General features: G+C 41.3%; 2 protein-coding genes across 3 annotated transcripts; one reads left to right on the forward strand and one right to left on the reverse strand.

The window, feature by feature from the left end:
- Window positions 1-980: 980 nt before the first annotated feature.
- On the reverse strand, window positions 981-3,976 carry LOC118116604 (putative deoxyribonuclease TATDN3). Of its 2 annotated transcripts, none has more exons than XM_035168389.2 (10): window positions 3,852-3,976; window positions 3,741-3,773; window positions 3,576-3,649; window positions 3,413-3,497; window positions 2,529-2,591; window positions 2,321-2,430; window positions 2,125-2,180; window positions 1,921-2,033; window positions 1,545-1,622; window positions 981-1,330 (listed from the first exon to the last, which is right to left on the reverse strand). In XM_035168389.2, exons 1-10 carry the CDS (start codon window positions 3,903-3,905, stop codon window positions 1,187-1,189), a joined length of 810 nt encoding a protein of 269 aa, XP_035024280.2. In that variant the 5' UTR covers window positions 3,906-3,976; the 3' UTR covers window positions 981-1,186. The 2 variants fall into 2 exon arrangements, with proteins under 2 accessions (XP_035024280.2, XP_035024279.2); XM_035168388.2 differs by having other exon boundaries at window positions 1,545-1,625.
- A 142-nt stretch (window positions 3,977-4,118) lies between these two features.
- On the forward strand, window positions 4,119-8,549 carry fuca2 (alpha-L-fucosidase 2). Its single transcript, XM_035168387.2, has 7 exons — window positions 4,119-4,436; window positions 5,151-5,338; window positions 5,470-5,809; window positions 5,904-6,114; window positions 6,691-6,881; window positions 7,000-7,108; window positions 7,932-8,549. Exons 1-7 carry the CDS (start codon window positions 4,228-4,230, stop codon window positions 8,061-8,063), a joined length of 1,380 nt encoding a protein of 459 aa, XP_035024278.1. The 5' UTR covers window positions 4,119-4,227; the 3' UTR covers window positions 8,064-8,549.
- The last annotated feature ends 2,705 nt before the right edge of the window (window positions 8,550-11,254 follow it).

The raw sequence follows: 11,254 nt of genomic DNA on the forward strand, positions 1-11,254 counted from the left end.
GTAAATACTGTTCGTTATCTAAATGCTAACATGAAACCATCTCCAGGCTTAAGATTGTTTACAATTATTTGTTCACAGAGAAACAACTATAAAAGCAGAAACTGGGACAAAATAAAATCAGTTAATTTCATTTGTTAAATGTAGAAACATTTAAGTATTGAGAACTTCTCTCAGTCACCAGCTTATTACGTCAAAAAATAAAGTATTTCTGTAACTCAGCTTGTCCTCGCTGATATGGACAAATACTCACACCTCTCTGCAACAGTTCCAGCAAAAACGTAACATTAAAGCCTTCATGAGGGTTAAGATTTACAGCAGGGTTGTTTTATTAGATTACATGAGTGTGTGTTCCTAATAAACTGCAAACTGACTGCATGTGGATAACATTCAGCTTCCTGGAAAATAAGTAAACGTTCTTACTTTAGGAACATGAATCACTGCTTCTTCCTCTGCTGTGTCTCTTCACACTGCCGGAGGTTTTTCAGGGCAAATAATCGACTTTACATTTTGGGACTGGACATGTTGAGGAGCCTGTGTTCAATCAAGTTCGTTTAAACTTTATAAAACTATTTCATTTACGGTTCAATGACACCTTGAAGATAGGAGCATGTGAGGAGCACTTGAAAGCAGCAATACTTCATCCCACTGTGAGCTGTGACCGATCCAGGCCCGTTAAGTTCGGCTTCAGCTGCTGATGTTAAGTGAAAGATGAGTCACCTTTTAATTATGAAGAGCAACAACACTTATAAATAAATAGAGCAAGTGACCAGGGAAATAACTCTGTGATATCACCGCTCTGATTGGATCAGGTGATGCTCAGTGTAAAAATGAGGAGAGCGGCACGTTGTGATCATATATTTCATACTGACATGAACGTTTAAATGAATTATGGCTGTCAGTAAGCTGCTGTTACATGACACAGTGTTTATGAATGGTTGGATGACTCTGATGTATCGCACACATGAAAAATACACAACTTGTGTGTTAAAATAGTTGTCATATCTTTATTTATTCAAGAATTTCAGGAATCAATGGCTGGTTTATTGAGTTGTTTACACTTCGGGGCCTCTAGGTTCAATCTGACGTCCTCATTATGTTACTTAAATAGATCGTGATGATAACAGAAAGCTGCGGTTTTATAATTAAATAAATTCTAGGCCGGTGAAATTAACCGGTAAAGGCTGCGTCAGGGTCTGATGGCCGACTTCAGCTTGGGGAAGAGTTGGAGGGCGTTCTGCGTCGTTACCTCCATCACCCTCTCCAGCGACACACCTTTAATTCTGCTGATGTATTCGGCGCAAACAGAAATGTTTTTGGGCTCATTTCTCACCTGCAAACACGACACAGAACAAAAACACGAGAGCAGATTTAAGTCATTTATGTAAAAATATGAATATAGAAGGAAAGGTATGGACGTTTAGAAAACACTCTAGAATATGACGGTCAGAACTTAAAGAAAATATTGATATTATCACCAATTACTGGTAAATACACTGAGTTTGGATTCCAGCATTTGTTTTATTCTGAGGCACAAAATATCTCACCTGCTTCTCAGGACCCAGAGCAGGTGAATCCGTTTCCAGACAGATGTTCTCCAACGGCAACTGTTTCACAAGTTTCTGCTTCTTGGTGGAAAAAAACACACACACAAACAAACAATCATCAATCATTAACATATACAGTGATAACATCAGCCAGTGAACACAAACTCAACATGTGTGTGACCTAGAAATTTTCACATACAAACAACAAGTATATTAAAGTCATTTCTAACTATATCAGTGAAATATTAACAGTCGTTCTGGAGATTTAAATGCAAAATAAGAATCTGTGGGTGAGTTGTGTTACTGATGGACCTTGTAAAGCAGGTTGGGTTTGAATAAAGTGTCAATTTGACATTAAAAAAATGCTCTATTGTACCTGTTCACTCCGAATAATGGACGGCGGGATAGAAAAGAAATAGCCAGCCTTCACTCCCTCCATGGCAACAGACGGTTTCCCATCGAAAGCATGGAGCAGGGCTTTTTCGACACCTAGTGACATTTCAGAGGAACTGCAGTTTACTTCTCTAACGTTCAGGTGAAGGATTCATCCAAAGATCAGCTGAGAAACTAAACTGCTCACCTTGTTCTTTTAGGAGATGGATGGTGGGTCGTCCTGCCGACCGTGAGTGAACATTTCTAGAAATAAATCACAAACAAAACACACTTATTATGGGAACCTGCAAGATATTAAGTTAAGTTTACAGTATATCTTTAGTGGAATTTAAGACACAGATCAAAAAAGCAGTATTTATGTATTTATATCATGTATTACTCACAGAGGGAGGTCCAGCTCCTTGGCTAACTGCGCCTGACGGATGAGGACCTGCCTCTGACCGTCTTTATCGGTCTCACTTTTGACATATCTGGGTGTGAAATCCAAACCAACCTTCAACAAAAAAAAAATGTTAGTGAACTGTAACATAAATGTAAAATAACACCCAGACAGAAAACTGCTCTTCAAGTCACGACAGAGTGAATCTTTACCTCCCCGATAGCCACAAGGTGGTCTTTGTATTTCTCTATGATCGGTAAAGCTGCATCTAGATCCTGTGTAAATGAAAGAACAAAACATATTTCATTCCAAGAATGATAGTTACACAAATCATAAATTATCAACTGAATTGCAGTGTTGTCTTTCCAATTGTTGATTCAGAAAAAAAACATTATCTTAAATACTTCTAGTCTGACTGAGCCATGTAGATAGCTGCACTTACACTATCTCAAGTTTGGAGGATGTATGTCCCTGTGCAAGTTCAATGGAGGTGAATAGACGTGTGTGGTGCTCACAGTATTGAGCATTTAAAGTTTCTTGAAAGCAGCATGGATTTCTAGAAAGGATGCCCCCATTATTCTAAAAAATAAATCAATCAACATTAGTTCTAATAATGTCTTTAGTTCAGTTTAGTCCATCAGGTTCCTAAACTTCATTCAACTCATGACTAACAACTCTCTGCACATCTGTCTTCCTGCCTGTTTGGACTTTATTAGGAAAAATGTGACACAACGGATACACACACTGTGCAATAACTATACACACACATTCCATACAGTTAAAGTTGTTACTTCATTTGTCACAATGCACCTTTGAATGTGTATAGTTTTAGTTTTGTATTTGACTCTTTTTCATATGAAGCTCTTTCTACCTTGCTTTTATTTTAATTTAACTATTGCACTGCTGAGCTGAGCGTGTTCACCTGCATATGACAAATAAAAGTTGAAACTAGTTCTGTGGATTATCCAGAGTGATGATGAGGATATTATTTCTTCAGAGAAGTGTTGCTTGTTCAGGTACTTTTGATTTAACCTGCTGTACAGTTCGATATCACACAGTGGTTTGAATGAACCGACCCTTGGAAAGTGGTCAGTACCTGAAGAGCAGCTCCTCTCTGCTGCTCCGGGGAAACGTCTTGAACCGGGTGAACTCCTAAGCAGGGAAAGATAAAACCTGGAAACCTACGACAATAAGAACGAGATTAGTTAGTTAAACGTGTCCCATCACGTTTAACTCGATCCATCTTGTAATCATATCACCTCTGAGACAAGGATATGATCTTTTCAAATTCCCCAGCATGCTCTGCGACGGCTAACAGCGCCAACACTCCAGCCTGAGGGCGGGAAACAGCCAATGAATGAGCTTGACATGTACAATAATAACTATTCTATTGTTTACTAGTAACAGCTGACAGGGTTTCTCACCTTCTTAGCGTTCTCAACCACTTCCTCTAAGTCCTGGCGATTAAAAGAGAACAGTGAACACCACGTGGGACATTTACATTTTATATAAACTACTTTAATGTTTTTAAATACCTTGTCGAAGTCCCCCGCAGAGATGTGACAGTGACAGTCGATGAAACCCTGCATGTTCACAATCAAAACATTCCCCACTTCCGGTTGAGAAACTCAAACTGCGCATGTGCAAAATTGGCGCGCGAGGTTTAGAACGCGGCGTCTGCCGGGAGGGCGGGGTTCTCTTCAGGCTCAACTCCGATTGGTTGAAACTGGACGGCGGAATCAACAATTGAACAAATCGAACGCTTCAACGATACATTTGTGTTCACTTCCGCGTCGCGTGTGTTGATCATGTGACTCTTCTTGCAAAACACGGTGTTCTCCATCACGTGATTCCTGCAGGTTCATTCCACTCGGGTCGTCTAATCGAGCGCTCCCCCTCCGGACTCCGGACATGGGGACTTTAACGGTGTGCTTCCTGCTGGTGTCGGTCCTGGTGATCGGAACCAGCGGGACCAGCGGGACCAGAGGCATCAAGTACGAGCCCAACTGGAAGTCGATCGATTCCCGGCCACTTCCGGAGTGGTTCGACCAGGTGAAGGTCGGGATCTTCATCCACTGGGGGGTTTTCTCTGTGCCCAGCTTCGGCAGCGAGTGGTTCTGGTGAGTGTCAACATGGTTTAACCTTATTATACGTTCATTGATTATATTCTTATTGTACCAGAGTGTAAAATACTTTACTAAGTGGGACTTGGTTAAACTATGTTGGGAGTTGGGGCAAGTTTGAACCAGCGTAACAAAATAACCTTCTAGAAACAATCAAGAACAAATAAGTTTCATTCAGTTGCTTTTCTGGAGCTTTCAGCCATTGGTCTTCATCAGCAGGTGGAGCTGCACATTTGTTATTGTATTTTACTTCATATTTTCTGTGCACTCCCCCCCCCATTGTCTCTGTAAAGTCTGATCACCTGACGAGCCAAAGCTCCAGAACAGGTTTTAAACTTGTTTGCTCAACCGCCCCCCCCAACACAGGAGAAATGTACAGAGGTAATAGTTTCAGTGGTTTGAACCTTCTGCTAAGGAAGATCATGTGACTGAAAGCTCCAGAACAGCTACTAAAGGAATGAAATGGATTCAAACATGTTTAATGTTTATTCATCCATGGATAAAACACGTTATTGGCTTTTTCTCTGTTTAATACACATCAACAGTATAAACCATCGTAAAACATTGTTACAAAGCATTGCTAGGGGTAAGTTTTGCTATTATTTCCTCTCCCGGCCTTTTCCAATTTACATCAAACATGTTCATTTATATCCTCATATACTCATAGAAGAGCCGGATCGTAGAGGAAGTAGCTCTGCCTCTCTGTTGCAGGTGGTACTGGCAGGGGAGAAAACTGAAGCCATACGTTGACTTCATGCAGAAGAATTATCCTCCGGACTTCAAGTACCAAGACTTCGCTTCGCAGTTCACCGCCGAGTTCTTCGATCCCAAAGAGTGGACGGACATCTTTGCCGCCTCGGGGGCGAAGTACATCGTCCTGACCACGAAACACCATGAAGGTGCAGTGTGTGATCCTGTCATTCAATAGGCTCTGTCTGTGGGCAGGGTCAAACATAATCCCACATATTTGGAGTATTATTGCTGTTATTTCCACCACATATAAGATGCATTGTTTTTAATTAATTCTTAGGTTTCACACTATGGGGCTCGAAAACCTCCTGGAACTGGAATGCAGTGGATGTTGGACCCAAAAGAGACCTGGTGGAGGAAATGGCGAGCGCCCTCCGCGCTAACAGTGACCTTCGTTTAGGGCTGTACCACTCCCTGTTCGAGTGGTTTAATCCCATCTATGAGCAGGACGCTGCCAACAAATTCAAAACAAACTTCTTCCCAACCAGTAAAACTCTGCCCGAGCTTTATGAGCTCATCGTCAAGTACAAACCAGAGCTGCTGTGGTCCGATGGGGACGGGGATGCACCTGACACATACTGGAACAGCACTGGTTTCTTAGCCTGGCTCTATAACGACAGGTAATAGGAGGAAAAAAACACAAATTCATCCTTTATAGATGAAAACGTAACTGGTTAAATGTGTGTTTTTTTTGTGTGTGTGTTTTTTCCACAGTCCAGTGCGAGACACCGTGGTGACGAACGATCGGTGGGGTTACGGCACCATCTGCAACCACGGTGGATATTACACCTGTAATGATCGCTACCAGCCGGGACACCTGCTCAAACACAAATGGGAGAACTGCATGAGCGTTGACACAAAGTCCTGGGGTTACAGACGCAATGCTCCGCTCAGCGACTTCCTCACCATAGAGCAGCTCGTGGCGGTGAGAGTGGAAAATCCCTTTAACCTTTGAGAGGTTGTGTTACTGCTGAACTGCTCAAGCTGAGACAAAAGCATCGGGTGGAACTAAATGGATTATTGGAAGAAATTAAAAATTGGGGCGAGACAAATAACTATAAAACTGACCTTAAAACTATCAGAAATGCAACATATTTTATATATTTTAATTAGTAGCCCAACAGTCCCCCTGTTAAATGAAATTAAAACCTAACAACTCCAGGCAGCAGCTGGTTGAAAGCTTCAGAACGAGCGAGAAAGAAGGTCCTCTTTAAGATTCGGTTTCTCACACATTATTTAAGTTTTTTCATGTTTCTTATTAAGAACACAAATACAAATATGCTCTCATCCAGTTTATTTTCTCCATTAATCAATCAAAGTCAAAGAAATGTCAGAAACTAGTGAAAAAAGCTCATTAGAGATTTCCTAGAAGCTTGTCAACGTCTTTAAATTGCTTTCTGATCAACAATTCAAAAACCCGAAGATTTTCAGTTCTATTAAGTCTTATTAAAATGCCATTTATGACTAATTGACTGAGAGTATGTGTTGTTATGTGTGTCAGACGTTAGTAGAGACTGTGTCCTGCGGGGGAAACCTGCTGATGAACGTCGGTCCCACACACGACGGCAGAATCTCCCCGATCTTTGAGGAGCGCCTGAGGCAGATGGGTCAGTGGCTGAAGGTGAACGGGGAGGCCATCTACAACACGACCGCGTGGAGAGTCCAGAAAGACAACGGCACCGCAAACGTCTGGTGGGTCCTCATCTGTGTTTGTGCATCATGTTTGGTTTGCAGTGATTAGACTCACAAAACCAACACTGGAGTTAAAAGAACTGCACGTTTCAACAAATAGAGATTTGATCTTCGACAGGTACACAGCCAGACCACAGGAAAAGGCCGTCTTTGCCATGTTTCTGGATTGGCCCAGTAATGGATCTGTGATTCTACATGATCCTGTGGTCAAACAAGGACTGACTCAGGTAAGACATATATCTACATCGTTTTTTTACGGAAACTGATCAATACCAAGAAATTCCATTTAAAGAAAAGATAAATAATGTCTCCATTTGTCCAGCAGCGATCACTAACGAGATTTAACAAGTATCCGTCAGACTCAGGGTTATGACATCACAGAGTTTAACAGAAGGTGTTTATTTTCTATAAATACAGTTTAAGGTTCTTCTGTTTACTCTCGTGCTAATTAAACTGTCTTTTTAACCATGAAGATGTTAGGGATCAATTAGCATTAAAGGTTTTAGTGTTTAATTGAAATGTTTTTTTGAAGGCAGCTACAACCAATGTCATTCATTTATATGAATATCTGTTAGATGTGATGAATTCTATGACTTAAACAATAATTACATGTTTCAAAACAGCTTTTTACTGCTGACTCACTCAACCTATTATTATTTTTATTTTTTTATTATTATTATTATTATTAATAAATAGTATTGATTCATTGATTGATCTCATATTGTAGAAGCTGATAATCGCTTTTTTAAATGAATCATTTGAATATTTAGTTTTTTTTTGTACAAATGTTTTAGATGTTACACTATAAATTAATTAAATAAATAAATAAATGAATCTGTTTACTTGTGGCTTTCACAGTAGCTGCAACCTCCATCATGTTAGTGGTGAAAGAAACGAGTGTTCGGTATTTAATTAGCGGCGCAGTACATTGGCACGATGGTCCAACCGCAATTCGAAGATCCAATAACCGGCAAAACGAGTATGACTGGTTGTTCTCCCTCTGTGTCAACATGCCGACCTCGTTCACGTGTCGCCTTTGTTCTACAAAAGGTGGTGCTGGTCGGCCACGGCTCGGTGCAGTGGGAGCCCGTGAAGCCCAGCGGACTGCGGGCCCTCCTGCCCTCGCTGGCCTTCATGCCGGGCCAGTGGGCCTGGACGCTGAGGCTGACAGGTGCCACTTAAAGGGAAACCAGATCACTTGAAGAGGAACAGGCGGAGCTGGAGGCCCGGAGGGGGAACCAGCGTTTCGTGTTTAAGTCACCGAACACAAGCTGTGACATGAAATCACATTCATCTGTCCTGAAATGAGTTCAAATCTGAGGCTGGGGGGTGGGGGGGAATGTGTTTGTTTTTGGGGCGTGTTGTCTTTTATACAAACTGTGACATGAAGGGACTAAACAATAATTTATCTGCAGCTCTATAGCTTTTAAAATTTAAGAAATTATTTTAAGATAAATATTAATCTACAGACAAATGTGATCTTTATATCATGAAAGATGAAAACATTCTTTATACGTTGTGATTTGTGTTACATGTTTTCTGCTTTTCTGTAATTTTTTTTTTACGAGATTTTTTTACGAGGTCTGATGAATGTGGTGATTTGTTTTATATGCACTATGGAGGAATTTTTAAATAAAACGAATGAAGCTGTCGAGCATCTTTTTCAAATCATCTAATATGATTCTAATTCAAAACAGGCTCAGAGAGAAGATCAGCTGCTTCTCACTCACACACTCTGCTATGAGGTTATACGTCATTATTGATTATTGATTGTATCAGCTCAGCTTTGACCCTCGTGATCCTGCCAGGAAGACCGTCACTGACACTGACCCCCCTCGTGGACGTCACAAATTCTGCACAATCTTGAACTTATTGTGCATATTTTCTATAAGTCTTGACATTTTATTTTATATATTTAATTTTATTGTATAGTATGAATGGTTGTCTCTGTATGTAAGCCCTCATGACCCCACCTCTCGCCCAATGTCCGCTGGGACGGGCTCCTGCTCCCATCACCTCCACCATCAGTTTAGCTATACATGATTGATACATGCATTTTAATTTGCTTCATCTCCCCCCCACCCCCCTATTTTTCGATTCACTGTATTTGTTATGCACCAAACACCAAAGCAAATTCCCCGCATGTTGAAAACCTACCTGGCAACAAACATAATTATAATCATCTAAGGTAATGCGTCTCTCTAGCGCCCCCTGCTGCACACATCTTCAACCGCACCGCAACTACGCGGGTCGTTGTATCGGCTGACGGCGCTAAAAAAAAACGACCTCTGCTCTCCAGCTGCGCACATCTGGAGCAGGTAAACAACAACATCCTCCCTCTCGTGCATATAGAAATATCTGCGTGATGACGTAATGCGCGTGTGGCGTCTCATTGAGTCTCTGCTGCTCCGCGTCATTTTGTTTTCCTTTAAAACCCCCGCAACTGTGCGTGAGTGCCCCCGCGTGCAGGAGCTGCGGCGGCTGCAGGTGTGTTTGTCACCTGAGCTGCGGGGTTCAGTGCAGGCCACAGCTCACTGTTGTGTCTGCTCCCCGCTGCACGCCTTTAAAGTGGGTGGTCCCTCTCCTGCAAATGTTCCATGACGTGTGGATGGGGGGTTTGCAAGGGGTTCTCACGTCCGTGCGTTTCCCCCCCTCAGCAGGCAGGCTATCCCCAGCTCATGACCGCGGATCCCCTGCATCACCACAACAACACGAGGGACAGATGCAGAGGATGAGACTGAATGTGAAGCGGAGCTGCCTGGATTCAACACGTCGAACAATCATCCTACTTTTACTTTGCTTACACACATGCTATGTTGCAATCAATATTGTATAATATACTATGAAATACATTAATTTTACATTTTATTTAAATTGTATTCATCCATTAAATATTAGAACATAACAATTTAATCCACTCTCAACTTAGTTTTTTGTCAAACCAAGAAATATATTGATATTAGAATAGATGAATCGTTTAATCTGCATTATATTTTCTTCCTGATGGAAAAATAAATGCAATGTGCTCATCATAATGTTCACAAGGTTTGTTTGAACAACCCCAAAATACATTGTTTGAGATCATAGAAGATTTATTAGCTAAACTCCATTTTATTTCCTTGATTATCTGTTTGGCTTAAAGGTTCAGTGTGTAGAATGTAGTGACATCTAGTGGTGAATGCATGACAGAGAACCTGCGGCAGCCTTCAGTTGTCATGAAAACTCAAAAGGGGTTTAGTTGGTCCAGTCTGGGCTACTGTAATAAAACATGGCGGCCAACGTAGAGAGGACTGGTGTAAATATAAAGTATTCAAATATAAAGAGACCATTCAAGGGTAAAGAAAACAACAATTTGTTCAATTTTGTTTTATATTCAATTTCTTCCATAGATCCCTTTCACCTGAATCTTGTGAAAAGCAGGACGCACCTCACAGTCTGATATTTGAAGCTTTAAGACAGAATAGAAGCAGCAGACTCTTTTAAACCAACTCTCTATAAAGTGCTTGTGGTCCAGTGGAATCTTTGTAAAATCTTTAAACGGAATCAGCCTCTTTGCTGCTGCACATCTCGTTCAGTCCATGTTCATTGAAACGACACAGCCCAGTTTCCTTCCCAGTTAAATTACAGGTTTTATTCCCTCATATTACAAAACCATTACACAACATTTCAACATGATTCACATCCTTCAAAAATCTAACTTGCATTCTTGCAACACAAATCTCCTAATATAAGAACAACCCCCCCTTTTCCATCCATTCTCTCCAAATAAATTTGGCAGAGCTCGGTTTTGGATTTAGACAAATATTTGAAGCTTTATTTGAGAAACTCTTGTTAGTCCTGCAATTTCCTCTCTGTGCGCTGAAGGTGAAATATAATTGGATGAGCCTTCATATGTTTAGATGGTTTGGTGGATAAGCAGGGAACCAGAGGGGAGGGGAGCCACTGCAGACTGCTCTTCACTGTACCAGGGGATGGGGGTCTCTTAGGGGCAGATGCCTCAGCACTGGGAACAGCAAACCACCACTTTCCTCATGTTCATGCATGGCCACTTTCTGCTCCAGAGAAATTCCTTAAATACGCTGTCAAATCTCTTAAAATGAAGCAAGAAGTCTGAGAACACAATTATTTAAACATTATCTTCTCTCCACTTCCTCCTGTTGAAGCCAGAATATCCCAGATACGGACGCTGCCCTCTTGTGCTTTTGACTATTTCATTTGGAGCCAGACTTTGTACAGTCGTGATCATGAGGAGTATACACACCCGACCAATCAGGAGCTCGTCTCAGATGTCAATCATGACGTTTCACCCCCGTTTTCACAGCAACCAATAACTAATTAAAACCAACTTAGTAGAAAATGTTATAACAGCATCT

The sequence above is a fragment of the Hippoglossus stenolepis genome, chromosome 10, assembly GCF_022539355.2.
Source record: "Hippoglossus stenolepis isolate QCI-W04-F060 chromosome 10, HSTE1.2, whole genome shotgun sequence".
NCBI classification, from domain to species: Eukaryota; Metazoa; Chordata; class Actinopteri; order Pleuronectiformes; family Pleuronectidae; genus Hippoglossus; species Hippoglossus stenolepis.

Excerpts from the sequence above, each read along its gene's own strand:
- LOC118116604 (XM_035168388.2), bottom strand. The coding sequence starts at position 3,905 with ATGCAGGGTTTCATCGACTGTCACTGTCACATCTCTGCGGGGGACTTC. Across the intron at positions 2,592-3,412 it reads AGAGAGGAGCTGCTCTTCAG|GATCTAGATGCAGCTTTACC; the intron begins GTACTGACCACT and ends TCATTTACACAG. Across the intron at positions 2,431-2,528 it reads ACCTTGTGGCTATCGGGGAG|GTTGGTTTGGATTTCACACC; the intron begins GTAAAGATTCAC and ends TTTTTGTTGAAG.
- fuca2 (XM_035168387.2), top strand. The coding sequence starts at position 4,228 with ATGGGGACTTTAACGGTGTGCTTCCTGCTGGTGTCGGTCCTGGTGATC. Across the intron at positions 4,437-5,150 it reads TTCGGCAGCGAGTGGTTCTG|GTGGTACTGGCAGGGGAGAA; the intron begins GTGAGTGTCAAC and ends TCTCTGTTGCAG. Across the intron at positions 6,115-6,690 it reads CCATAGAGCAGCTCGTGGCG|ACGTTAGTAGAGACTGTGTC; the intron begins GTGAGAGTGGAA and ends TATGTGTGTCAG.